The 27,567-nt window shown below is 36.8% G+C and overlaps 1 protein-coding gene across 3 annotated transcripts in view; it reads left to right on the top strand.

The window, feature by feature from the left end:
• COL12A1 (collagen type XII alpha 1 chain) overlaps nucleotides 1-27,567 on the top strand; it is a 119,193-nt gene that overhangs the window by 24,877 nt on the left and 66,749 nt on the right. For 2 of the 3 annotated variants that reach the window (XM_044254733.1, XM_044254742.1), the window contains exons 12-23: nucleotides 791-1,063; nucleotides 3,076-3,348; nucleotides 12,969-13,241; nucleotides 18,549-18,815; nucleotides 19,271-19,463; nucleotides 20,337-20,458; nucleotides 22,231-22,380; nucleotides 22,462-22,581; nucleotides 22,674-22,838; nucleotides 23,366-23,512; nucleotides 25,238-25,377; nucleotides 25,892-26,021. In XM_044254733.1, the coding sequence (XP_044110668.1) occupies nucleotides 791-1,063; nucleotides 3,076-3,348; nucleotides 12,969-13,241; nucleotides 18,549-18,815; nucleotides 19,271-19,463; nucleotides 20,337-20,458; nucleotides 22,231-22,380; nucleotides 22,462-22,581; nucleotides 22,674-22,838; nucleotides 23,366-23,512; nucleotides 25,238-25,377; nucleotides 25,892-26,021 (2,253 nt within the window). The remainder of the gene's footprint in view (nucleotides 1-790; nucleotides 1,064-3,075; nucleotides 3,349-12,968; nucleotides 13,242-18,548; nucleotides 18,816-19,270; nucleotides 19,464-20,336; nucleotides 20,459-22,230; nucleotides 22,381-22,461; nucleotides 22,582-22,673; nucleotides 22,839-23,365; nucleotides 23,513-25,237; nucleotides 25,378-25,891; nucleotides 26,022-27,567) is intronic. The other variant, XM_044254750.1, reaches the window with a different exon arrangement.

Raw genomic sequence — 27,567 nt, 5'->3', positions numbered from 1 at the left:
TTATATGTGAGGTAAATGCCGATGTATTGCACTGTGCTTTCACTCCAGTGGATTGAGAAGACAATAACCTTTATTTCATCTTTTCTGAACGTGTGGTTCAAATGGACAGTTTTTCCCTTAAATGAATAAACAATTTAAGCATGTTTACTATCTATAAAGCCAAATGATGTTCTCCTTTAGGCTCATTTAAGATTGTGAGTCAATGTACATTACCCCCATTGCAGTTTAACTTCAAGATTTAGATTCTGCTAGCATTCACTAAGTACAGTGTGTTTGGCCCAATTATTGGGTATGGTCTAACTATTCTCCAAGTCAAATGAGTATATAAATTAAAAAGTTAGCTGTGGAACTGACTGGACAGATTCAAGTGGGTAAATATGGTAGAACTGGGTATTAGGTATTATTTTCCTACTTTTCTGGGAAAAAATTGAGTTAGAAGGAAAGCTTTGTCTACCTATATTTCAAGAAATGAAGTATTTTTATTCCTGAATTCTATGTCAATATGTATTTACTACTTATTAGAGTACCTGTGATTTTAAAAGTTTACTATTAGGTACCTCTTTATCTGTTTAAAAAAATTAACAATACTTAGTTTCTTTCCGTATATTATAGAGTATTTGTTGTTTCAGCATCTAGTTAATATCTGGCTAAATGAATGCTGTAACTAGGATGTTTAACAAAAAAACTGCCTTCGGATTTGTTTAGAGAAATGTTATAATTTAGTGATCAAAGGCTTAGTTTTGCATTTTTTATGTAAAATAAACTTTTTTTTTTTAAAAACCAATTTCAGTAAAAGGAGCGCCTCGAAACCTAAAGGTGACAGATGAAACTACAGACAGTTTTAAGATCACCTGGACTCAAGCTCCAGGGAGAGTTTTAAGGTACCGAATTATGTATAAACCAGTTGCTGGTGGAGAAAGCAAAGAAGTTACCACCCCTGCCAATCAGAGGAGGATAACACTTGAGAACCTGACTCCAGACACAAAATATGAAGTATCTGTAATTCCTGAATATTTCTCGGGACCTGGTTCTTCGTTGACTGGAAATGCAGCCACAGAAGAAGGTAGATGAAATATGCTGACTCTATGGTAACAACCCAGATCTTGGACCTTAAGGGGTCCTGTAGGCTGCTATCCAGACACTACAGGCCATGAGATACTGTCTCAATTATCTGAGTATCTTGGATGGTAGTCCTTTTAGAAGTGGGTTACTCAAATTTTTGACTTACCTATGACAGCAATTTTTTGTGTCAGTAGGACTCAAATGCTATCATATGGCCTAAATATTATTTTAAAAATAATATTATTAAATATTCTAATATAAATTGAAGGATTATTAGGGGTTAAAAATCAAACTGCTATGTACTGTTGAAACAGATTAGATATTACTTCTTCAGGAAGATTTTAAAATAGTAGCCTGTTTTTATTTAAATGGGATAGTCAGACTCCTAGGATAAATTCTGATATATGTTGCAAATTATTAATGTTTAATATTTATTTCATTGAGAAAAATTAAGGCATTTCTAATTTTCATTTTATTCCCTATCTTTAAAGTTAAAAATAATAATAACAACAACAACAACAACAACAACATATTAGCAACAGTGAACAGTTATTGAGTACTTACTTGTGTCAGGTTCTGTGCAAAGAGCTTTTCATATATTATCTCATCTGATCCATGCACAGAATTGTTAATATTATTAATTGTTAATATTGTTAATATTATTAATATTATCCTTTTTTTATAAGGAAATCAAGGCTAAAGATACTAAATAGTAACTGAGTCATGCTGCTGATAAGCAGTGCATCTGAGGCTGACACTCTTAAGGAATATCCATTCCCCACTTGTCCTCCATCACTGCTTCCTGCTTCCCTCCCAGGGGAACCTAGCTAAATAGCCTTTCCTGCAGAGACCCTTTCTCTTTCCATCTGCTTTCTTCCTCCTCTCTGTCCTGCAGGAAATCACTACATTTCTTTTTTCTCTTTCTAGTTGGGGATTTAGGGCCCATTGTGTGGGGACCATAAAAAGACCCAGTGACTCTTCATCTTTCTGTTTTCCAGAGTAAAAGTGGCTAGCTGTTCCGTGCCCAGTGGAGAGTGTCACAGGGTTGGGTGACTTCAGACCCTTCAGAGATGACATGACCACTCTACCAGAAAAGTCATGAAATGCAAAAAATCATAGTTGCAAAGGGATAGGTAGCCCCTGAATTTTACTCGAGGCAAGACCTCACTTGGGCTGTTTCCTTTCTTAAGTTTTTTTCTAGGGATAGCATTTGATCATTAACTATTTTTATCACATCAGTGTATTTCTAGGCTTTCTTGGAGGTGGTAAAAAACCTACATTGTGATACTAATCAATGTATTTACAATCTGTAGGTCTTCGTTTCACTTTCAGGGAAAAGACTGTAGTTTTTTTTTTTAGGAAATATTTATTGAATTTATGAATAATTAATTGCTTCACAAGACAATGGAAACAATCAACAATTCAATTCTGAAATTTTTTTTTTTTCCCAATTTATTTATTTTCAGAAAAACAGTATTCATTATTTTTTCACCACACCCAGTGCTCCATGCAAGCTGTGCCCTCTATAATACCCACCACCTGGTACCCCAACCTCCCACCCCCCCCCCCGCCACTTCAAACCCCTCAGACTGTTTTTCAGAGTCCATAGTCTCTCATGGTTCACCTCCCCTTCCAATTTACCCAAATTCCCTATTACTCTCTAACGCCCCTTGTCCTTTTTAATGACAAAGATATGCAAAAGATACTAACCTGCATAAATACAGAAGAGCAATTGGATGCCTTTTGCTTTGTTTCTCCCAACACTCAAGGCCCAGTTTAGAAATACTGAAGCTCTGTTGCTTGTCAACAGTTGAAATTGCTGTCATACTCCTCAGGATATAAATTTGATGCAGCGCGCACGCCCATGCCCATGCCCGTGCGTGTACACCCACGCACACATGCACGCACACCCATGCACACTTGCGCGCGTGCACACACACTTAAAGCAACCAAGTATTTTTTAAGTCATTTTATTAAATAATGAATTTTGATGTTGTTGTTTCTTTAATGAAGTTAGAGGGAACCCAAGAGACTTAAGAGTGTCTGACCCTACAACATCAACTATGAAATTATCTTGGACTGGGGCACCAGGGAAAGTGAAACAGTATCTCGTCACATACGTCCCAGCGGCAGGCGGTGAGACTCAAGAGGTCACTGTGAGAGGACATACGACCAGTACTGTGCTGAGAGGATTAAACGAAGGGACGCAATACTCCTTATCTGTGACGGCCTTATACGCATCCGGGGCTGGAGATACCCTTCATGGCGAAGGAACAACCCTGGAAGGTAATAACTGTCATGTTTTATAGAAATCCCTGAGTTTGTGATGGCATTTAGGAAGTTGAAAACGTTTGCGGAAAATCAAATCTAGAAATGTGCTATCCTTTCTCTTAAAAGGAATTTGTATTGAAAAGTAAGTAACTACAAAACTGCCTCTTATTCAGAGATGTAGAATGTAAGCTGTTGTGAAAAATTAAATTTGATCAGGGAGAGGTGTACTGAGGAGCTGAGTGCATTAGAAGGCCCTAGAAATTATGTTCTCAATGCCACGGGCTGGTTAAGTGGAGAATAGGTGTGTGACATTCAGAGTGAGAAGCCACCTTGGGAAACATCTGTGGATGAAAAGGATTTGGGTTGCCCACAATAACACAGCAGCTTCCATCACTAGGAACACACAGGAACCCTTTCTGACTCTGAGTCTCTCATTCACCATGCATAAAAGCATTTAGTTTGAAAAATAAGAGGACCCCGATTTCTGTTCTGTTTATCTTCTAATTGACCTCTGAAATTCAGTTCTGTGTTAGAAGTTTGAAGTTAATGCAGTATTTAGCAAGAACCACCAACAAGACTGGAGCTGTGTCCTTGGTTTTCCAGACTTAATTGTCAGAGGGCTTCATAGTTCTTAGAATCTTTTGAAATACAGTGGTGGCTTGCATTTAACTCACCGCAACTACAAAATAAGTTGTGTAAGAGGGAGAAAATGTAAATTTAACCTAGCCACAATAAGAATGTTATGATGTTAAAAAGAAGTATCAGTGGATGGTTAAGATAATGAGTCAGTACCATAGTTGGGGATCTAAATGGGAAATTAGGCATTGATTCCTTGTTATCACCATCTTTTATATGACCTATTTAACATAATTATAGGAAGAAAATGCATCTGAAGTATCTTTTGTGATGCGAAGTCATGGTGACTTTAGGTAAAATATCTGTCAAATTTGGAGGATCCAGGCGTTTGGAGCTTTGTAGATGTTGTAATTCATAGGGACAAGGCCCACATTAGGCAGTTTCCATTAAAAGTACAAGATTTAGTCAAGAATTAAAAACAAATAGGGGCGCCTGGGTGGCTCAGTGGGTTAAAGCCTCTGCCTTCAGCTCAGGTCATGATTTCAGGGTCCTGGGATCGAGCCCCGCATCGGGCTCTCTGCTCTGCACAGAGCCTGCATCCCCCCTCTCTCTCTTTCTGCCTGCCTCTCTGCCTACTTGTGATCTCTGTCTGTCAAATAAATAAAAATAAAATCTTTTAAAAAAAAAAGAATTAAAAACAAATAGCCAAACATATTCTAATCAATTCAATCTCTAATAGTAATCAAGAGTTACTTTTAATAATCAATGAAATTTATTTTGAAAAGATGATTTAAATCAAAAATTAAATACCAGTGTGTAAAATACTGATTACTAGAAGAGTCCTGGTTTCATTACTTAGCCACGTGACCTTGAAATGGTTCCTTAGGGGCGCCAGGGTGGCTCATGGATTAAGCCGCTGCCTTCGGCTCAGGTCATGATCTCAGGGTCCTGGGATTGAGCTCTGCATCCTACTCTCTGCTCAGCAGGGGGCCTGCTCCCCCCCCCCCACCGCCTGGCTCTCTGCCTACTTGTGATCTCTCTCTCTCTGTCAAATAAATATTAAAATCTTAAAAAAAAAAAAAAAAAAAGAAACGGTTCCTTAACCCCTCTGAGCCTCAGTCTACCCATCTATAAAGAGAGGATGATCATGGCTTCTACATCCCAGATTTGCTATGGAGTTCAAATGGGAGACTGTAAGCGAAACTTTTTGGAAACTGTAAAATGCTATAGGTATATAAAGTTCATCAGAAGGAAATGACATTCACTTTAGAATCGATATTTAAAAATATGGCTTTTGTGGGACGCCTGGGTGGCGCAGTTGGTTGAACGACTGCCTCTGGCTCAGGGCGTGATCCTGGAGTCCCGGGATCGAGTCCCACATCAGGCTCCCAGCTCCATGGGGAGTCTGCTTCTCCCTCTGACCTTCTCCTCGCTCATGCTCTCTCTCACTGTCTCTCTCTCTCAAATAAATAAAATAAAATCTTAAAAAAAAAATATGGCTTTTGTAAGTAAGTATTTAAGAGATATTGATCAGCTACACTAGTGTTTTGGAAATAATAAGAGGTAATGGTGGAAACTGCCTTAATTACAGACACCTAATCCAGCAGTAAAGCATGTGATCCTTGTATCCAGAGCAACATCCAGAATTTCTGACAAGTTTGTTCTTCTGTTCTGACCTTTTGAAGTTCTCTTTCTCTTGTGCTTCCCAAAGGCTTTCAACATAGATTGTTTACAGGATTTTGTTTTAGGGATAAACTTTTGAGCTTTTGTTTTTTCCAGAATAATTGTAGGTAATTCTTGTTTGTGAAAATTTCTCTCTTGTAAGGAATATCTTGGAAATGCTTTTAATAGTTTTCCTTCTTCTTGTACCTTTCAACCTTCTGATATTCTTCTGCATTTTCTTACTTTAAAAAATATATATTCATACTTGGGGTTAAAAATTAGGCATTTTTCTTCAGAATGATATATTAATCTTTAGAAAACAGAATACACATTTTAATTTAACAGCAAACATATTCTACAGGCTTTGATTTTTCTGGTGTATAGCTAAACTGTTTATAATTGAACTGAACTGTTTATTGCTTTGCAAGTAGTATAGAAAATCTACCAACGTGTATGCATGTGTGACTCTGTACCCATGTGCACACACACACTTATTTGATCAGAAATTACCTCTAAGTGAGATACATAGGTAGTCAAAGAAATCTTAAAAAATTACCATTTTTCCATTTCCTAAGAAGGAGGGATGCAAGATGATTAACTATAGTTAACTGATAAATAAGTTGTCATAATACATTTTTTCCACTTGTACCAAGTCTCTTTACTACAGTGAAGGATTACATAAAATGCTGCCAGCCTAATTTTATGAACATATTTATCCCATTGCATTATGTGTGGTAAACTTGACAAATATGTAAAAGCGTAGTTGTGACTAAATTAAAATAGTAGAAGATTTTAGCCCCTGGTTATTCCATTTCATTTTATTGTATTAACTCAGCCAAATCCACATACCATATACAGGAATAGGATATGATGGTAAATGCAGGGAATGGAAAGCCAGAAACAGAGCCAGGCAACTGCTTTTGAGGGCCGCTGTTTTTCTAATCTGTTTTCTCTTGGGAGAGAAGGTGGTAAGAGCAGACCTTGAAGGAATGTTTCTTCCATCCAGAGGCATGGCTCAGCCGGCAGGAGCATTCTGTAGGTTAAAAATTTTATAGATGGCCTCAAGTGCATTCTATTCAAATCAACAAACAGGAAAAAAACAACATATTTCTTGTGCTCTACAACTGTCCCTAACTTGAATCTATTTCCTAGTTTGTTGGAATGTAGCCAATGATCAGAAAATTCCCCTGTCCCTGGAAGAGAGATTTATTAGAATTGGCATTGGGGAAGTTCATGGTTTGCTCTAGTATTGTATGAAATAGAATCACAAAGGCAGTGTTTATTACTATTTCAGATCCAAACTTTAGAGGAATCTGAGCACAAACTATTAGGTTTGATTTATGTTGCTCCCCCCTGCCCCCACCCCCGTGTTGTTTTTAAAATAGATTTAATGTGATTACTAAAGGACTTGTACATGTAAGTGTAGTTGAGGTCGTGATAGAGCTTTTAGTTGTCATTGTTAGTGTGTAGAGACAGGAAAACCTGCTCTTATAAACCTTGAAATGAATAATGCTCATTTTAATTCTGAGATTTTACCACAAATGAATGAAAATTTCAGTTTGGGAATAATACGGTTCTTTTTGTTTTTGACTGTTGGTTCTTGGCTATGGAAAAGATGACTCTTTAAAATTTCCTTTGTTTTAGTTGCTATAGCAACCTGCCAATGTCCTAGACACGGACAGCTTCCTGTACATCAAACCAAGCTCACTCTGCTGACATTTTGTTACAATGAGGTTTTTAGCACATCATAGGAATTCCTCTGCAGGATGTTGAGTAACATGGGGCCTCTCCAAGACGGACTAAATAAGGTCTCTGTTTCCCTTGATTTACTGCTATCTCATAATTTGAAAGATAATACATTCTGGGTTTAACAAGGCTGAGATTTCCGGGGAGCTTTAGCACAATTGCCAAACAGCAACTCATATTTCCTTTCCTGTGCATTAATGGCTCATCGGAGAAATATGTAAATCACATTGGGGACATAACAATTACGGAAGAAATCTCATACAGACTTTGAGGTTGAAGGGTGATTTAATAGGTAAGAGGTTTTCAAGAACTATGTGTTGCTTCATGTAGTTGTTGCTTATCGATAGTGAACTTTGTACTTTGGAATGGTGATTCTAATTCATTGGGGTTGTAAATCAAGTGTGTTTCCACATAAACGTGGAAGCAGGTTTTCTCTATTCTACTGTGGAAAGTTGGATGACTTTTGAGCTGAGCTATAACGGAAAAGACAAATTGATTTAGAAGAGGATTTACATTACATTTTCAATTTAACTTCTATTTTTGAAAGTGGTATGTGAAACTCAATGAAAGCCAACTGGAACAATTTACACAGTTTCATTTCATTATGATTAATTTTTCAGTTATCATCATTGGCTAATTTGTGTTTTAATTATATTTGAATTGGATGATGATTTGCTTTTCAGAAAGCAAATGGAAAAGGGCTAAGGAAACATAGGAAAGTTACTTAAATGAGGCATTAGTTCTTTGGCCTTGTATGTGGAAAAAAGTAGAAATCAACCCCTTGTGGATGTTCAGATCATGAGAAATGCACCTGTCTAAATTACCTCTCACAGTAGTAGCTCAGAGATGCATGTGAGCAGGCATGAGAAAAATGACTTTTGAATATATCTAAATATGGTTCATAATCAGGGCAGAAAGGCTGAGTATCAAAATTTTTAAAAAACTGACAAATTTTGTGTTTTAATATATGACAGAAAAGAATGTTATTCCTTATAACTATACTGGTACTATACCAGGGAGAATAAGATAGCTAAGGAAACTATTGAGAAGGGTAAAGTTGAAGGCACACCATCATTATAAAAGAGAACTTATTTGAAATGACTGCCAGAAATTCTATTATTGGAAATTAAAATAATATACAAAGCATAGGCATATACCCCAGGACAGCAGAAAACAGGTACTAATTTATTTTGTCTTATTATTTTATTTTATTTTATTTATTATTATTTATTTTATTTTATTTTATTCATTTTATTTATTGAAAACAATGCCACTTATGTGAAGTCCTGAACAAACTGAAACATCATAAAACAAATATTTATAAGTCTTGGGGGAGAGCAAAAAGAGGAACTTGAGGAAGTTGGGAGCCTTTGCTAGAGCAGAAGTGGATGCAGGTTCTGGGAAACACAGTGACAAAGGGGCACAAAGACTACTGGATTTGGTTCCTATTCATTGGACCTGTCAATGGTTTCCCCTGTTGAGACACAGTAATGCCTCTTGCAGAAGCTATAGGCTTGTCTTTGGACATCTTTCCTTTCTTCTTCTCTCTTTCTTTTCCTTCCCAGGTTCTCTAAAAAGAGATTCCCAAACTCAGTCTAACCAAACTCAGCCAAATAATCTCTTCCTTTGTTATGGATGTCCAGAGTTCCTTAGATTGAGGACAGAACCTCCAATTCAGTATTTTATTTTATTTATTTTTTTTAAAAGATTTTATTTATTTATTTGACAGACAGAGATCACAAGGAGGCAGAGAGACAGGCAGAGAGAGAGAGAGGAGGAAGCAGGCTCCCTGCTGAACAGAGAGCCTGATGCGGGGCTCGATCCCAGGACCCTGGGATCATGAGCTGAGCTGAAGACAGAGGCTTTAACCCACTGAGCCACCCAGGCGCCCCCAATTCAGTATTTTAAACCAAAACAAATGCTTGGCTAGATACCACTTGAGTTGAACCTCATTCACAGGAAAATGTGGTCAACTCTTGAACAAGAAGAATGTGTTGAGAGCTATTTCCTTCTGAAACAGGATGAAGGGGAGAAGAGAGCAGTGAACATCCCACATGTGTTATGGGATGGAAAGGATGTGATGAGAAGATCTGATCAACTTCTCAGGTCCCTGAAGGTCAGCCTTGAGACATTCGACTAAAGGGCAATTAGTCGTGTGTGGTCATACATCCACACAACGTATAAACCAACAAACAGTCCCATGCAGCAACCCTGGGCCCAACGATGTTGATCAGGTTTGCCCTCACCGCACCTGTCCTGATTTTGAAGGAGCCTCATGTCAGAGTGAAAGCAAGCATTAGGGTTTCTTCCTGCACCAACCAATCAGATCTTCCAAGTAAATGCCTCCTTAGGCCTCAGAGAGGAATAGCAGAAAGAAGGGAAAGGAAAGATGAGAAAAGAATAAAGAATTGTAGGGGAATGAGAATAATAGAGATTTTAAAAAAAAAAGATATTTATTTATTTATTTATTTATCTGTCAGAGAGAGAGAGAGAGAGAAAGAGAGAGAGAGAGATAGGTAGGTAGATAGAGAGAAAGCCTACAAACAGGAGAAGTGGCAGGCAGAGGGAGAAGCAGGCTCCTTGCAGGGAGCCTGACATGTGACTTGATGCTGGGATCCTGGGATCATGACCTGATCCAAAGACACATGTTTAACAGACTGAGCCACCTACGTGTCCCAAGAATAACACAGATTGAAAGATGTTTTAGGAAGTATCAGTGCTTAGGTGTATGTCCAGATATTTCAGTTTAGTTGATTTAGGCAGGGCCCACTCTTTCGGCATCCCAGGTGATTATTCTGTGTATCCTTTCAAATCTAGTCCATTTATTTTGTCCCAGGGCCTTAGGAGGTGACATAGCCTCCTGCTGGTGGCCTATTCAGCTAGTTATACACCAGGTCTTAAGACCAGCTTGGCCACTCACTGCCTGCCAATTGTATTACAGGGTACAATTCAACTGCTTCATTTTTTTGTAATCCAATATTTGTCCAAGCCAAGATTCCATTTAAAAAATATTTCTTAAAGGTTTATAGGTCTGATAAAATTTACTTGTCATGAGTACATCATATTTTCAAAATTCGTGGGTGTAATGCAGCAGGTAGAATACCCAACCCTCTAGCTTTTTTGAGAAAAAATGTTTATCAATGTGTTTGATGATGGTATAAACTTAATATTTAGTCATATTCTTATCAAACTGACTGACTGACACATAAGAAGCTTGTTGAAACAGTTTGTCTTTTCAATCTTGGCTTCTGTATAGAGATGACTTTCTTCTTTCATTGGATTCCATATTTCTTTGTTACTAACATGGAATGTTGCAATGCCAGTGTCTGTACATAACGCCTTTGGATGTCACAGGCAGATTCTATAATTTTTTGAGGATTGTTTTCTGTAATTTAAAATTTACTCAGTGCTCACTGGAATTATCATTGTCATGCCATTAATTAGAACTTCAGAATGTTTTTTAGTTAATACTTGATTTGTATTTTTTTTTAAAAGTGCTTTTAACCCATTCTTTTTGGGACACTGATAAACCTTGCAAACATCTTTATTGAAATTTCACTAGTATTTTGTTCCAGCTTTACAGGTTCTGAGAGTGTTAAAACAGTTTATTAAAATCCATGGTGAACTAGGCTCCTTTTGTTTGTAGCCCAGAAATATCTTTGTGAATATATTTTTGCTTCAACCACAATTCCTTTCCTATTATTTTCTCACAGTGGAATCATTAGCCTGTGTTTGTGAGATTGATGTCTGTTGTCATGGAAATAAATAATGTCACACATTCAGCGCTATAGAAAGTAGGGAGGAAAACGGGCTTAGAAACACAATCTTGAGGCAGAGGAGAAGTGGAAATGATTGTAAACTCCTCCATTGTTAATATGGAACATAATCCCCACAGTCTCGATAACTTATTCATCTTAGACTTTCTTGGGATGTCATCAATGCCATTTTTAGCTCATTTAAGTTCAGTCACTTTCAAGTACAATGATTTTACAATGGCTGCAATTTCTAACTGCAACTTAGGCTCTTTAGAAGGGGCACATTGAAAAAAAAAGGTGTACACCAAACAAAGAAAACATGTGCTGCCCATTTTAAAACTTAGAGACCAGTTGCTGGGATATCAGTGATCAAAACAAAATAAGACATAAAAGACGACAACCAAACTGAATCAAAGGAATAGTTTGTTTATGTTCCCATATATAGAGAAAAAATAAAGATATGTGACCATTTAAGTAGCCCATACAGTGAAAGAAGGCCTTCAAGTGAAAATTAGACTCACATACTGAGGGAGCAAAGTCAGTATTCTCTTGAAAATAAGTATTCTCAGTTTCAGTGAAATATGTAACTAATTTCCCTCCAGAGATGAGATGTCCTGTCAGCAGTTACAGTTATTTATAATGGAGTTAGAATTTTCCATTTGTGCTTGGGGTCTGGTAGGATGCCCAGCTCCTGTTTTATTTATCTTTCCCCTCTAAATCCTACAATATGATAGGTTTCTGTCTACCCAGATTTCTTTTTTCTTTTTCTTTTTCTTTCTTTCTTTTTTTTTTTTTTTTACTTATCATTATCTTTACTCTTCATGTTGAAATTTAGTGGCTTAATTATGTGTATTTTTAAGGTATTCATTTTTACTCTTTAATTCATGTAAAATAATAGTCTTCAGAAATCTTGTAACAGCTTTATATATCATTTGCTTCAATTTACAACAATTACTGGTGAAACATATGCTGTAGAAGCAGATAGTTTTATGTTTATGTCATGCTGTGGCATGAACCCTAGTAAAGGTAGCCAATATAAAGTGACCTGTGTATTTATCTTATATTTAAATGATGGAAAGTGAGGGTTTTATTGGAAGACATCTGTGCCTCCTATTAAGTTGAGGTTTCCATATTTTTCCATTTGGGTTGTAGTTTTTCTTTTTTCTTTCTTTCTTTCTTTCTTTTTTTTTTTTTTGAATTGAAAGAGCCAAAATTTAGTAGCAGACATTTTTCATCAGCTAGAACAAGTGGTGTGTTTTGTTTTAGTGACTAATCGCTTTAAAGTTTTCCAGAAGAATCGGTGGTTTTCGTTTCATCAGAGTTTAGCTGTATTGGAGGTTTGTACTACTCCTTTTAAATTGCATGAGCAAATAGAGTTTTCACCAAAAAATAATGATGGAATTAATTTTAGTAAGTGATATGAAATTGTTGCAATTGTCATAGGTCATACATTGACACTGAGCTTATTTAAATTATATCAGAGAGTAAAAGATGACGGTAAAGAAGTAAAGATCTTTGAGAACAATGGGGTATGTTATAAAGTAGACTGACATAGGATGAAATTTTGGGATTAGATGCCTTTTTTCCCTTTGGAGAACAAATTTTTTCGTCATATAATCTTTCATGTTTGGATGGCATTCTTGTCCTGAAGGGCCTTCCCATCTGAATGAACATGTGGAGATCAGGGTGATAGGTGGGAATCAGAAAGGATTCTAGAGTTTGATTCCATCAATCTGGTCCACTGACAGAACAGGATGGATAGCTCTGAAAGAAGAAATGGGCAACTTTAGACAAACTGAGTTTGAGTTCAGCAAGTTAGGATGTCCACTAGGATGAAGGAATATTTACATATCTAGTAGACATTGAAAAATGATTACCCTTTAATTTCTATTCTAGAACGTGGTTCACCTACGGATTTTGTTACTAAGGATATCACCGACACATCAATTGGGGCATACTGGACATCCGCTCCAGGAATGGTTCGAGGTTACAGAGTCTCATGGAAGTCGCTTTATGATGACATTGAGACTGGAGAGAAAAGTCTTCCTGGAGATGCAATTCATACTGTGATAGAAAATCTGCAGCCAGAGACCAAATACAAGGTTTCAGTCTTCGCAGTTTACAGCAGTGGAGAAGGAGAACCTTTAAATGGAGAAGCCACAACTGAATGTAGGTAACATCACGAGTGTGTTTAGGCGTGTGTTGGTGCTACCTAATGTCTATCAGCTCAAGTGACAACGTAATCACTTGCCTTTAGTTTTTGTTCTATGATAAATGGGGATGAAAAATTAAGACCTTTAAAGACTGTGGTTTAAATTCAGGTTCATTTAGTTCACTTAGTATAAAAATTATATCATATTTTGAAATATTGAATCCTATTCAACTACCTATATTTGTCTCTCTCTCTGCCTTTTTTTCCTGATAGGATGGTCAACTAGATAAGAAACTCAACTAGTGAAAAGATCAGGAGCCATGGAGACAAAGAGACTATAGGCCCATTTACAGCTGTATGACTTTGGGCAAAATTCAGTTTCCTTATCTGTGGCTTACAGTCTCAGAGTTGTCTTGAGGATTAAATGAAATGACAATGATCAAAGCACCAAGCGTAGTGCCTAGCCAATTAGAGTTGATTGATACATGAGAGTGGCTACTGAGACTGTGATTATTATATACCCAAGACCAGTCCTAGAGACTTGACTTCATCCCTCTTGTATTTGGTAAGGTTAAATCAAAAGTCCACTCAATATTCTGGTGGCTCAGGTTTACCTTTATGTCATTAATATTCTTTCTCATGAATAATTTTGAATGATTTATAATCATTTAGTATCAGCTGGTTGGTGAAAGCTGTGCCAACATTCCTTAATTCTCTTCCCTAAGAAGCTGTTTGTTGAGCATATAAGCATTTCTAAGAATTTATAGGAGGAAAGTTGATTCCTTTTGTTCTGGGAGGGTTTTAGGAAAAGGGAACAGGATGGAACATTCTTGCATTTCTTTTGATTAAAAAGCAATAGAGGGGTGCCTGGGTGGCTCAGTGGGTTAAAGCCTCTGCCTTCTGCTCAGGTCGTGATCCCAGTGTCCTGGTATCGAGCCCCGCATCAGGCTCTCTGCTCAGCAGGGAGCCTGCTTACTCCTCTCTCTCTCTGCTTGCCTCTCTGCCTACTTGTGATTTCTGTCTGTCAAATAAATAAATAAAATCTTAAAAAAAAAAAAGAAATAGAAGGATTGAGGGATTCTTCTGGTAAGGGAGGGGAGAGGGAAATGCCGTGAGCAATTTCAGATAAGCCCCACATCCTGATTTTCAGTTGTCCTTAAGTTGAAGTCTTTTGGTCTGAGTTGTCTGAAGAACGATTCTCTCTCTCTCTGTTTTTTTTTTTTTTTTTTTTTTTAAGATTTTATTTATTTATTTGACAGTCAGATCCCAAGTAGGTAGAGAGGCAGGCAGAGAGAGAGAGAGAGGAGGAAGCAGGCTTCCCACTGAGCAGAGAGCCTGATATGGGGCTTAATCCCAGAACCCTGGGATCATGACCTGAGCCGAAGGCAGAGGCTTTAACCCATTGAGCCACCCAGGCGCCCTCCTTCTTTTTTTTTTTTTTTTAATCACTGGCAAACTCAGTGGGATGTGTCTAAGTTAAAATCTGTGTCAAAATTAACTGGATTAAAAAAATCAAACTCCTTATTTGAAATTTAATATGTGAAAAGGCCTCTTTCTCAGATAGTCATATGATTGGTTCCCATGGTAGTAAACGAAATCTTGTGTCTGAATATATTGGCTGCTGTAGTTTAAGAATCTGGCAGAAATGTATTTGTTGTAAAGAGAAATCATAGGCCAGATATGACACAACTAGCTAAATTTATCTGTAGGAGTAAAGATACAATTCATGTGATTGAGCAGTTATGAAAGTATATATATTTAGAAGGAAGCTTTTTCAAAAATTCTCCTCTATTGTGTCTTCTTCCAAAAAACCGAGTCTTCAGATATATATTTGGGACTGAAAATCTCCACAAAGGATTTCTTTTATCCAAATGCAAATATGTTAGTATAAAACCTAATAAATAAATAAATTTTCATCTCTAAGAAGCTGAAACTCTAAGAAATTGTATTTCTTGGCTAACTGATTGATTTACCTTTAAAAGTAAGTGAAGAAAAAGGCATTTTTTAAAATTTGGAGTGGATTAGGCAGGAATGAAACTTCTTTTCTTTTTTTTTTTGAGTTTTGTTTCTATGCAAACTGCTCAAACATCTAAGCAGATAAGAGAGAAGGTAAGAAACTTTCTTTGTGCTGCTACCATTTTACTGTGTCTTATTTTGCTCTCTTCTTGGGAACTATAGCAGTTTAGAAAGTGCTTGAGAAATCTGAGTCAGATGTGGTATTTCGGTGGTAGATGAATCCTAATGTATGGATAAGTGGGCAGAGTCACTAGGTCACGCTCTTAGAGTTTCTTATAGACTTCCAGAGGGACATTTTGGGAATATTTTCAGGATTGCTTTTACCTAAAACTCAACAATATGGTACACAGACTGTTGATAAAATGAAAACCATGGATTGTTGCTAGAAAGCCAGCAGATGAGAGCCTATCTATTGGACTTCCAGTTTATGGCAGCTGGTTTAGCTGAGGTGCAGTGGGTGTTGGAAAGCATCTCATGAAAGTTTCTAAAACATGAAAAGAACTTACAGTATGAATGCTGCACCATTTTATAGTGTGTGGCATATGTCAGGGAGGTGAAAAATCTTGGTTTTTACTCAGGGGATGCCAATGAGGCTTTCTGCCCCCCTAAAATCCAAAATTTTCCATTAAAACTAGGGTAAGATATGTTGTGCCTTATGCTTGCATAGCTGCTAAGATTTTCTTTTGAACACTGATTGGAAGCAGTTTGCTTCTGAGGTGCTTGATGTAGGTTGTTTTTTTTTTTTTCGTGCTTCTTCTGCTTAGGGAGTTCACTGAGTTTCTTGGATCTGTGAGTTTATAGTTTTATACAATTTGAAACTATTTAGACCATTATTTTTCCAAATACTTTATTTATTACACCCCCACTCTCTTTAGGTACTCCAATTATGCATGTGTTATTCTGTTTGAAATTACCAAACAGTAAACCACAGTTTGGTTTGTCAATCTTTTTTTTCTTGCATTTCATTTCAGATAGTTTCCATTACCACGTTAATAGTTTTACTAATGTTTCTTTCTGCAGTTTCGAGTCTGCTGTCAATACCATCCTATGTATCTTTCGTTTCAGATATTGTACTTTCCAGCTCTAGAAGTTTGGTTTGAGTTTCCTTTATATGTTCTATGGCTTTACTTAACATGTCTACTATTTCTTCTGCCATCATCAATGTCTGGAATATAGGTGTCACAGCTGTTTTCCTGTCCCTTGTGAATAATTATGTCCTATATGTTATTTCTGGTCCTGGTTCTATATATTTGATTTTTTCTTCTTCTTATGTGTTGTCTTAGCTCCAGCTGCCATAACAAAATACCAGAAACTGATGACTTAAAAAACAGAAATCTGTTTTCTCACATTTCTAAAGGCTGGAAGTCCAAGATGCAAATTCTGGGAGAATTTGACTTCTGGTGAGAACTCCTCACTTGCCGATGGCCATCTTGTTATATCCTCACATGGCCTTTCCTCCTCTCTGCATATGCGTGAGGGGTGGTGGTGGTAATAGCACACTCTGGTGTCTGCTCCTCATTTTATAAGGATTTCAATTCCATCAGATTAGTATCGTACTCTTACGACCTTATTTAATCCTCATTACCTCCTGGAGGACCCATCACCAAAGACTATCACATTAGAGGTTAAGACTTTAACAAATGAATTTTGAGGAGACTCAATCATTCAGCCTATAACATAAGTCATATTTTTTCCTTCTTTGCGTGCCTGGTAATTTTTATTAGACGCCAGACTTTGTGAATTTTACTGTGCTGGGTGCCAGATATTTTTACACTCTTATAAATGTCCTTAAGTTTTGCTCTGGGATTTAGTCAGTTACTTGGAAGTAGTTTAATTTTTCTCAGACTTTCATTTAAGTTGTGTTAGAGCTGGACCAGAGGATCTTTTAGTTTAGGGATAACTCTGCCTCATTACTGGGTCATTACTGGGGACCTGCATGAACTCTAGGAATTAATTGTTCCTTCTGCTTCTTTTGGGTGGTTCTTTCCCTAGTTTTGTATAGTTTCTTCATGCATATGCACTGATTAGTATTGGGCTGAAGACTCCAGGAAGACCTCTTGCAGATTTTTGGAGCTCTTCCCTCTGTTACACCATCTCCTCTCCAATATCTGCTCTGCAATTCTAGATGCCTTGGACTCCCCTGACTCACAAAACTATCTCCTCAATTGAGTGAGATCACCAGGCTCCATCTGGTTTCTCTCTTCCTAAACTGGGGCTGGAAATTCCCTCTAAGCAATAAGCCAGGACAATTATAAATCTCACTGTCATATTTTTCGATCTCTCAGGAATCACTGTCCTATATTGTCCAATGTCCAATGTTTTAAAAATGTTGATATATATGTGCATATGTATACACATATACACAAATACATACGTATGTTTATATTTAGTTTATTCAGATTTTTTAGTCTTCAAGTGGTCCTTCCCTTTTTGAACATTAAAATTTCTCATACGGTTAAGAAAGATTCTTTGCAGCATTTCCTTCAGTTTACTGTCTTTGTATAGAAAATGCTTATGACCTTTGAATGTTAAGATTAGATTACTGAACTGAGTGAAATGATCTTGTTTATAAACTCTAACTATGTAAAAGGAAAGAAATGTGTGTTGGCTATTTGTGGATGTGGGATGATCTGTTTCTGATACAGTTATTGATAATTGTGAGATATTAGTAAAAATTACATAATAAATAATATATATATTTATGAAATTTTTTTTACATATAGCATTTCCTAAAACATTCAATGTGTACCAGTTTATCTTTAGAGCTCTTGAGATATTTTTATGTGTTAGAGTTTCCTACTCTTTTGTGTTCATAGTTTTATATGACAGTGGCTGTCAGAAAGAATAGTGTTAAAAATAGTCAACTCTGGGTAGTCATTTATGGACTGTACCCTTTTCTGAAAAGACCCAAATGATATTTCTGACCCTAAATTCATGATTTTTAGTATTCCCCACAGCATGATAACCACAAGAATTATTTACACTGGAAATACAATAAAAATTTGAAAAGCTCATCTCCGGAAATGGATGTTTTCTTTACTAAAGTCCCTAGAATGCAAAAGGAAATCCATGTAATAAGAACTTCCATTTTTTAGTTATTAGCTAGGTAGGGAGAAAACATCTTACTGTGATCTCACTGAGATTAGGCTCACACGCCATCATGAATTTATGAGAGATCATACTGCTAAACAAGAACACAGTGTACATATTTGAGAAACCAGAGTTTTTTTTTTTTTCACATAAATGGGAAAGTAGACATATTTATCTTCTTTCATGGTATACATTGTCATCTTCCTTTTATCTCACAGTATCCCAAGACTCAAAAATCTTAAAAGTGGATGAAGAAACGGAAAACACAATGAGGGTTACCTGGAAACCAGCACCTGGGAAAGTCATCAACTACCGGGTTGTATATCGCCCCCGTGGGGGTGGAAGACAAATGGTTGCCAAAGTGCCACCCACAGTTACCTCAACAGTGTTAAAACGACTTCAACCCCAGACTACATATGACATCACAGTTCTCCCAATGTATAAGACAGGAGAAGGAAAGCTTAGGCAAGGATCAGGCACAACAGGTATAAAATAATAATTTTTGGGGAGTGGGGAAGAGTGTTATATTTAAAGGAAGGTTTTCATACATGTATTCATTTGTAAATGTCTGAAATTAATTCTGTAATAAATTAAATTATAATAATTAGATAGGATGCCTAATTAGCATTCTATTTTTTTACCACCCATGTTCCTGGTAAAATGATTCTACATATTAATGCTAATCTAATCTTCTCAGTTGTGAGAATTATTTATGTATTCACTTGGGTAGCACTTGGTTATCAGGATTTTTATTGAGTATTATATCCTGTGCTACTTGACTTAACCCATGTGATAAATATACAATTTGAAGTGTGGTGTATGTGATAATTCTCATGTATATCACTTAGGTATTTCTAATTCAATTTCTTATTGCGGGGGGAATAAAAAATCCAAAGCTTAGTCTTATGGATAATATTTTAAAATCCTTTTATCTTTACAGCTTCTCGATTTAAGTCACCCAGAAATCTCAAAACATCTGACCCAACCATGTCAAGCTTCCGAGTGACTTGGGAGCCTGCCCCTGGGGAAGTGAAGGGTTATAAGGTCACGTTTCACCCCACAGGGGATGACAGAAGACTGGGGGAGTTAGTGGTTGGACCATACGACAATACAGTTGTTCTGGAGGAACTTAGGTAGGAATGAACTATATTGTTTTTGTTAAAAGATTTAATAATTTATGAAAATTAGTAGGCCTTCCACAGATAATCACTTGGTTGTCTGTTTGCTAGTGGAGGGTATAGAATCAACGGAAGTTGCTCTCTTATTCTTGGACTTGCTGAAGTTGAGGTTAAGGTTCAGAGGCTAGCAGAAATTTTTGTAATGTTTTAATGATTTTTGTTATTAAGTGAGCAGGATTGGCATTTTTTCAATAACATCCTGCTTTTTAAAAATTAATGTCTATATTATACAATTTCACCTAAAGCAGCTTGTCCTTAGCCACGTCCGTGGAAGCATGGGGGTTCTTGTGCCTTCTGGAAAGGCCCAGGTGACTCACGCTGTGATGCTGATTATGAATCTCCTACCAGGGTGGGCCATGGGAGAGAGAAGCAGGACTTTGTGCTTGGTGCCAGCTGGCCGGATTGGGGAAGGGTGGGCTGATTAAAGGTCTCGCTTCAGGCTGTGCAGTGGAAAACAAGGAAGTTTGAGTTTGAACAGCACCCTACATTCATTACAGTAGGAAGAATGGACTACTGTGCATTGCCTTTTGGAAAGTTTGTTTGTCTCAATCATTCACTCACCAATATTGAAATCTATATAAACCCTCACTATTTACTTTTGTCAGATTAGAGAAGATGAAATTTACCGAGCCCACTATGTGTCGAGGACTTGAGTTACCTTGCAGTGTACAACATTTAAATTATTTTCTTAAAGCCCAGTGCTTAGAAGCAGTGTGTTAGAACCTGTTTTAAGTAAATGAATGTAAATCAAGATGAATGTCTTTAACAAAGCGCATATGCTACCACTTGAGCCAGTATACATTCAGACTATATATTTTAACATTTCAGGGCAGGTACCACCTATAAAGTAAATGTTTTTGGAATGTTTGATGGAGGAGAAAGTTCGCCACTTGTTGGACAAGAAATGACAACCCTTTCTGACACAACTGTAATGCCAATTTTATCTTCGGGTAAGAAATCGAATCACATTACCCTAGGAAATCTTAATATTATGAAACTATTTCAAATGTGAACTATTAGGTTAATCACACGGTGAAAAGCAGCTATAAACATTTTATACTAAAATGCATTTAAATAATTTACATGCCTAAACACATATTTTCGAACATCCATCTAAGCATATCTTTGGGAATATTTTTTTAAGGCCTGTCTTGTCAGCATTACCTTGGTTACACAGTACTGTATTATTTAAAGATGAGCTTTTGCAATGGATAGGTAATATACATTTTCTCTCTTTTTGATGACTAAAACTCAGTTTTATTTTGTAAATGTAGTTGCAGAAATGATTTATTTCAGCTGAAGCAAGCAGAGTTGTGTTCTATGAGTAGGTGGATAACCATGACTTCTGAAGCAACATGGTAACATAAACCCTTCGGATTTTCCTGCTCCTGCCACAATTATAGTTTTGATGTGCATGAACCTAGTTTTGAATGTTCTTAGAGGGGGAAGTAGTGGATAGGATTTACTTCCCAACATTATCCAGCATTTGATAAAGAAAGAGTAGATCCGGGCAGGGTAGGGAAAGGCTTGCAAAGGTTTAGGTGTTTGGAGTAGTATCTGGGGGTCCTCAATCCTGGTGCAGTGTACTGTACGCAAAGGACACCTTCGTAGTGTGATGAGCACCGTTTAATTTTCTCAAAGAGTTTTTTTAAAAACAATATAAAGATGAAATGCTAAAATGGCAAGAAGTTGGAAAAGTCATAGCTGGAATGTAAACTATCAGAAGAGAAGGTATTTAAAAAAATACGATGTAGATAAAATATAAAAGTGTCAAATCCTGCTGTTTTGCATGAATGTTCTATTGTTTCTGTTATGATGATATTAACTGACTTATATTTTTATTTTGTAGCTTGTGCACTGAGGATATTTGGATTTTTCTCTCTTTCCAAAGCACCCTAGCTTTGTATCAGTGTTTGTGCTTGTTGTCTCTACAGCTCTCAATTTGTATATTTGTTTGCATACTTCCTCTAAATTGTCTTCCTTCTTTCTTGTTTTTTTAAATGTGCGGACTTCACCACCTATATTTACTTGATTGTTATACATAGTCAATGATAAAGTTAAACAGCTAACAACTTAATAATATAATAGCTATCAGGTTTTAAAACAACATATCTTTATTTCAAAAAGGTCTAATTTTAAGAGTCAGGTGTCTAATCCTTCGTGATATATGAAATAATTACCCAGAAGCTTAATTATTTTAGAAGATGTTTTTAGCTCACTAAGACCCTTCTTAGCTCACACATTTTATCAGCTCATTTCATATTAGTCTGCTGATGACCAATACATCTAATGGAAAAATACAGCATGTAATCTTTAGATCACATTAAAATTTTATTTAAGTTATTGATGCCTTATAGTAAGATAGCCATACATTTTTACTCATTTATTTCAGCTCTTGGGTTTGTGAGCCCATTCATATTTACAACGATGGTTTAATTTAAGTCTCCAGGGTCTATGATAGTGGCCAGGAAATATGGTCAAAGATGAAGGAAAGATTTGCCATGGAAATAATCACTGGAGAATTGGTGATTTTCTTGAATGTTATTTGAGGTTAATAAATCATATGGACGTATGTTGAAAGTCTTGACCTCCAAATCACAAAGCTAAGCTACAGAACTGAAGCAGCTAGGCAAGCATCCAGGGATGGCAGAGGCATGGCTAGGAAGTAACCCTGTGAAGAATTTGCTCCTGACCCTGTCCTGTATCATGATTACCACATTAGGGATGGAGTGTATTACCAGAGCAGAAGCAGACATTGTGTTGCTGGTGGATGGATCATGGAGCATTGGCCGGGCAAATTTTCGAACTGTGAGGAGTTTCATCTCTCGCATTGTGGAAGTCTTTGAGATTGGTCCCAAAAGAGTACAGATTGGTAGGTCTGGCAATGCTGAAGACCTTTAGACATTTTCATCATGCTCTTTTATATACACTAATGCCAATGATGTTATTTTAGCCCTTGCTCAGTATAGTGGGGACCCCAGAACAGAGTGGCAGCTAAATGCTCACAGAGATAAGAAGAGCTTGTTGCAAGCTGTGGCAAACTTGCCATACAAAGGAGGCAATACTCTCACAGGTGAGTAAGGGTGATACTTTTAGCTCTTGCTTTTGGTCAGAACTTGTGGCTGAATAATGATGTGACTGGTGCTCTTTTAAAAATCCCACTAGGCATGGCTTTGAATTTCATTCGTCAACAGAGCTTCAGGACCCAAGCTGGCATGAGGCCTCGAGCTCGAAAAATTGGTGTTCTCATCACCGATGGAAAGTCACAGGATGATGTTGAGGCACCTTCAAAGAAACTCAAGGATGAAGGCGTAGAGCTGTTTGCTGTTGGTAAGCACTCAAAAGTCTAGCAGTGCCCCTGGGGTTACAAAAGCTGAGGATATTTTTGTAGTTAAAAATTTTTTTTGAAGCACAAAAAACAAACAAACATATTTTCCCTATCACATAATTTATCAAAATTATATGCCAAGAAGTTAACTTATTTTCTTTTTTCCCCTTGAAATGGGACAGAACTACAATGGCTTCTTGGAAGAAAGTAATGGATCAAGAGGACAAATGTACTAGTAATAGGATCCAGGAAAATTCCTGTTTGGTTTTCCGTGGCACCATGTTTATTTTTGATAGCCATTATTTTACTTTCCAGAAAAAACACTCAAGAGACACTTTTTGGTGGGAAATTGGTGCTAGAAGCATCTAGAAGAATCTAATTCAGAATAACTTTTAATTTATATTATTTTTTCCTTTGTTTCTATTTTGTAACTATAGATAATCATTATTGAGGAGAATCACATATATGTTCTACTTAACATTGAAAATTCAAATGCTCTTGAATTTGAATACGTCCTTTTTCCCCTAAGGTATTAAAAATGCTGATGAAGATGAATTAAAGATGATTGCAACAGATCCTGATGATACCCACGCATACAATGTGGCAGATTTTGAGTCACTCTCTAAGATTGTAGATGACCTCACCATTAACTTGTGTAACAGTGTCAAAGGTCCAGGTAAGATTATCCCAGGGTTTCTCACCCTTAGCACTGTTCATATTTGGAGCAGATAATTATTTTTGGGATGGGGGAAGGGAGCCCTTTAGTGTATTGGGAGATGTTTAGCAGCATCTCTTGGCTCTGCCCACTGGATGTTGGTGGCATCCCCTGAGTTGTGACTAATAAAAATATCTTCAAATATTGCCAAATGACTGCTGGGGAAATTATGTCCTCAGTTAAGAATCATTAGTTTGTTTGTTTATTTATTTATTTATTTATATTTTATTTATTTATTTGACAGACAGAGATCACAAGTAAACAGAGAGGCAGGCAGAGAGGGAGTGGGGGGAAGCAGTCTCCCTGATGAACAGAGAGCTGGATGTGGGCCTCTATCCCAGGACCCTGAGATCATGACCTGAGCCGAAGGCAGAGGCTTATCCCACTGAGCCAACCAGGTGCCCTGAAAATCATTAGTTTAGTCCCTGATTTTTTTTCTCTGATTTGTTTCTGATGGCAGCAAACTAGAAATGGCTTGTAACATATTTGAAGATAAATAATTTGGTAGAAATGGTTCATATGCTTTGGGTATTGAGGATGCATTTATTTGCCTTTTTCTTTTTGAGTTTTTCTCTCCAAACATTTACAGATTTTCTTTTTGGATTTTGAACAACAGACTGACCTTTTCCCTGGAGAAATAAACCAGCCAAGAAGCCAGAATTTGTAGGCTTCTGGCTCTGGATTAGCTGAGAGAGCTGTAGTTTTATTTAGTTGGAGAGGACTTTGAGAGGGGATGAAAATATCTTTTATCTGTTTTCCTTTATTTTTTTTTTATCAACTATGTAATAGTTGCATTCATTCTAGTTTCTCAGACAGTAAAATTGCTTGATAATTTTGTAGGCTTGATTATGACCCAACTATAATAAAGGTTAGAGTACTAAGAATGGAAATTCTTTCCCCAGCTTTACAAAGACAGTTAAAGAGTTTTTATGAGACTGATCGACATGCTAATGAAGTCATTGTATTAAGTCTCTTTAAATTATTATTGGGGACATCTTTCTAATGGTCATAGTGAATTTAGTATTTCTATTTTCATTGATGTTAATTCTGGATATTGTTCTGTAGTCATTCTGATGTTCATTGGTCATTTCACTTAATCCACAGAGAGCATAATCACAGGCAGTAGGGTATTCCCAAACTTTAAAAGACTTGGTTGTTTTTTTCTTCTTTCTTGGCTAAGAAAGTGGTTAACTTCTCTTACCACTGATCTAGGTCCTGTAGGGGAACTAAACACAAATAAGAAACCAATTCCATTCTCACAGAGTATAACCTATAGTTAAGGAGGTAAGACATTATGAATTTAAATGTGGTGAACTTGGGTGGTACCAAAGGTGATAGAGACAATAGAATTGCCAATTGTGTAAGATTAGAGGAAGGAGGGCATATTCAAGGTTGATTCAGAGGTTTTTGAGTTAGGTGACTGGTAAACTGGTGGTTTTGTAAAGGAAGGGTGGGACCAAGTTTTAATGAAAGACAATGAGCCCAGCCTTGAATCTTCTGGGACTGAAGAATCCTTTGCCTACCCATTCAGAGAAGTCTTATGAGCAATGGGACTCTAGACTGATACACTGTATATGTGTGTACAAGTTTGAAATATGGGAAGTAGTGCTATTATAATCTAATTTCAAATTTCATCACCTTGCTATAATAATGAAATAAGCGTATGGATTTTGTTTCCACGTGTAGGTGACTTGGAAGCACCTTCTAATCTAGTTATTTCTGAGCGAACCCATCGTTCTCTTAGAGTGAGCTGGACACCTCCTTCTGACAGTGTGGATAGGTATAAGGTGGAATACTACCCAGTTTCTGGAGGGAAGCGTCAAGAAGTGAGTAGGCAACACCTACAACCCATTCCCTCCTGATAGCGAGATTGACTTCTTCACATGAGCGCTCAGAAAAATGTTGGGTGTGGAGCAAGAAAGATGTCAAGAGGGGCAGAACTGAGTCAGCAATGGTGCTTTCATTTGGGCTTAATTAAAGGGAAAGATCTTTGCTTAAATTCTTACAGTTTCTACGAATTGCAGAATATCAATATGGTTTTAAATTAAAGGATGCTTGATTAATTTTGAATTTATATTAGAGTTATGGAGTTGGAAGGAAACATTAAATATGATCTAGTTTACCCACTCATTTTACAAATAAGGAAACAAGAGCTGGGAGAATAAATGACATGAATTGTCTAAGATCTCATTGTAATCTGGTAATTTCCAAAAATGAAAAACAATGGCCTCATTGAAATATAATTTCTAAGTTCATTGCAGTTAACTACTTTTTAATTATAGTAGAAAAGAGGGAAGCAATTACAACAAAAGTTATTATTATTTTATTTTTTTCCCCTAGTTTTATGTCAGCCGACTGGAAAGTAGCACAGTGCTGAAAGATCTGAAGCCTGAAACTGAGTATGTTGTTAATGTGTATTCTGTAGTGGAAGATGAATATAGTGAACCTCTGAAGGGCACAGAAAAAACCTGTAAGTCTGATTTAAAAAAAAAAAATCTTCTCCTCATTATCTTTTTTAAGATAAACAGGAGGCATTCCATATGGGATTTTTGGCAGCCCTCCAAATCATTCCTTTATTCAATATCCATCCAACAAATATTTACTGAGTGTGTTCTTTGTCTAGGTACTCAATAAATACTCAATTGCTCTTACTGTTTGTTCTTGTCATAACGGGACCCCACTGGTGGAATGGGTAATCATAGCCATAGATAACTTAGAGGGATAACTTACCTTTCATAGAGTTATTCACGTCTTAAGAAAGATATCATGTGGGGAGTGGGACTCAGATTAGGAAGGGAAGCTGTGCAGAGGTGACCTATTTCAGTTTTGCATGTGGTCAGATTTTCCTCCTATCAATGAGATCACCCTTGTCTTCGGGCCGTTGCCTCCTGGCCTTTGCTTGAGAGGCTCTAATGGCTTTGACTTTGAGTAGAACTTTTGACAGAGGTGTTCCTTGCTCCTGCACCTGGCAAGATTTCTGAGGCCTGGTAGGGTTTTTGAAGCCACATAAAAATACTCTTTCCTTCTCCCATCTTCTTGGCTAGACTCCAGGGGAAGGGAGGCCTCTTATAAGACAAAGAATTGGGCATCACTCTCTCCAAGGCAAGGATTGGTTCTATTTAATCTTCAGTTCTGTTAAATCTTTATCTTCTCTCTCTCTCTTTACTATATAATATAAGTTTTAGGTGTAGAACATTGTAAGTCAACATCTGTATATACTACAAGGGATCCCCCCTCAAAGGTATTGCCGTCCATCACTCTACACTTGATCCTCTAGCTCTTTCACCCACCCTCTATCCCCAGTCCCCTCTGGCAACCACTGATTTGTTCTTTGTATCCATGAATTTGGTTTTGTTTCATTGTTTCTTTGGCTTTTATTTGTTTTTAGACTCTACATATGAGTGAATCAGATGCTATTTGTCTTCTGATTTCACTTAGCATCACCTCAAGGCCCATCACAAAGAGCAAGATTTCGTTCTTTTTTATGGCTGAGAAGTACTCCATTATATACTCCATTACATACATTACAGCACTCCATTATAGATAGATATGGTCTCTTTATATGAGGTATACTTCCTCTATAGCCATTTTTTGAGTTTTATCACAAATGGATGTTGAATTTTATTGAGTATTTTTTCTCCATCTATGGAGATGATCATGTGATTTTATCTTTCATTTTGTTAATATTATGTATCACATTGATTGATTTGTGAATTTGAGTCATTCTTGCACCCCTGGAATAAATCCCACTTGATCATAACGTATGATGCTTTTAATGTACTGTTGAATTTTGTTTGCTTATATTTTGTTGAGGATTTTTACATCTATGTTTGTCAGGGATATTGACCTGTGATTTTCTTTTTTTCTGTCATCCTTGTCTGGTTTTAGTATCAGGGTAGTGTTGGCCTTGTAAAATGTGTTTGGAAGCATTCCCTTCCCTTTAATTTTTGGAAGAGTTTGAGAAGGATATGTATTAAATCTTATTGGCTGTTTGGAAGAGTTCACCAGTGAAGTTG

Source organism: Neovison vison, chromosome 1 (assembly GCF_020171115.1).
Source record: "Neovison vison isolate M4711 chromosome 1, ASM_NN_V1, whole genome shotgun sequence".
Classification (NCBI taxonomy): domain Eukaryota; kingdom Metazoa; phylum Chordata; class Mammalia; order Carnivora; family Mustelidae; genus Neogale; species Neogale vison.
The sequence above is the reverse complement of the archived record's forward strand: the minus strand, read 5'-3'. Positions and strand labels throughout refer to the sequence as shown.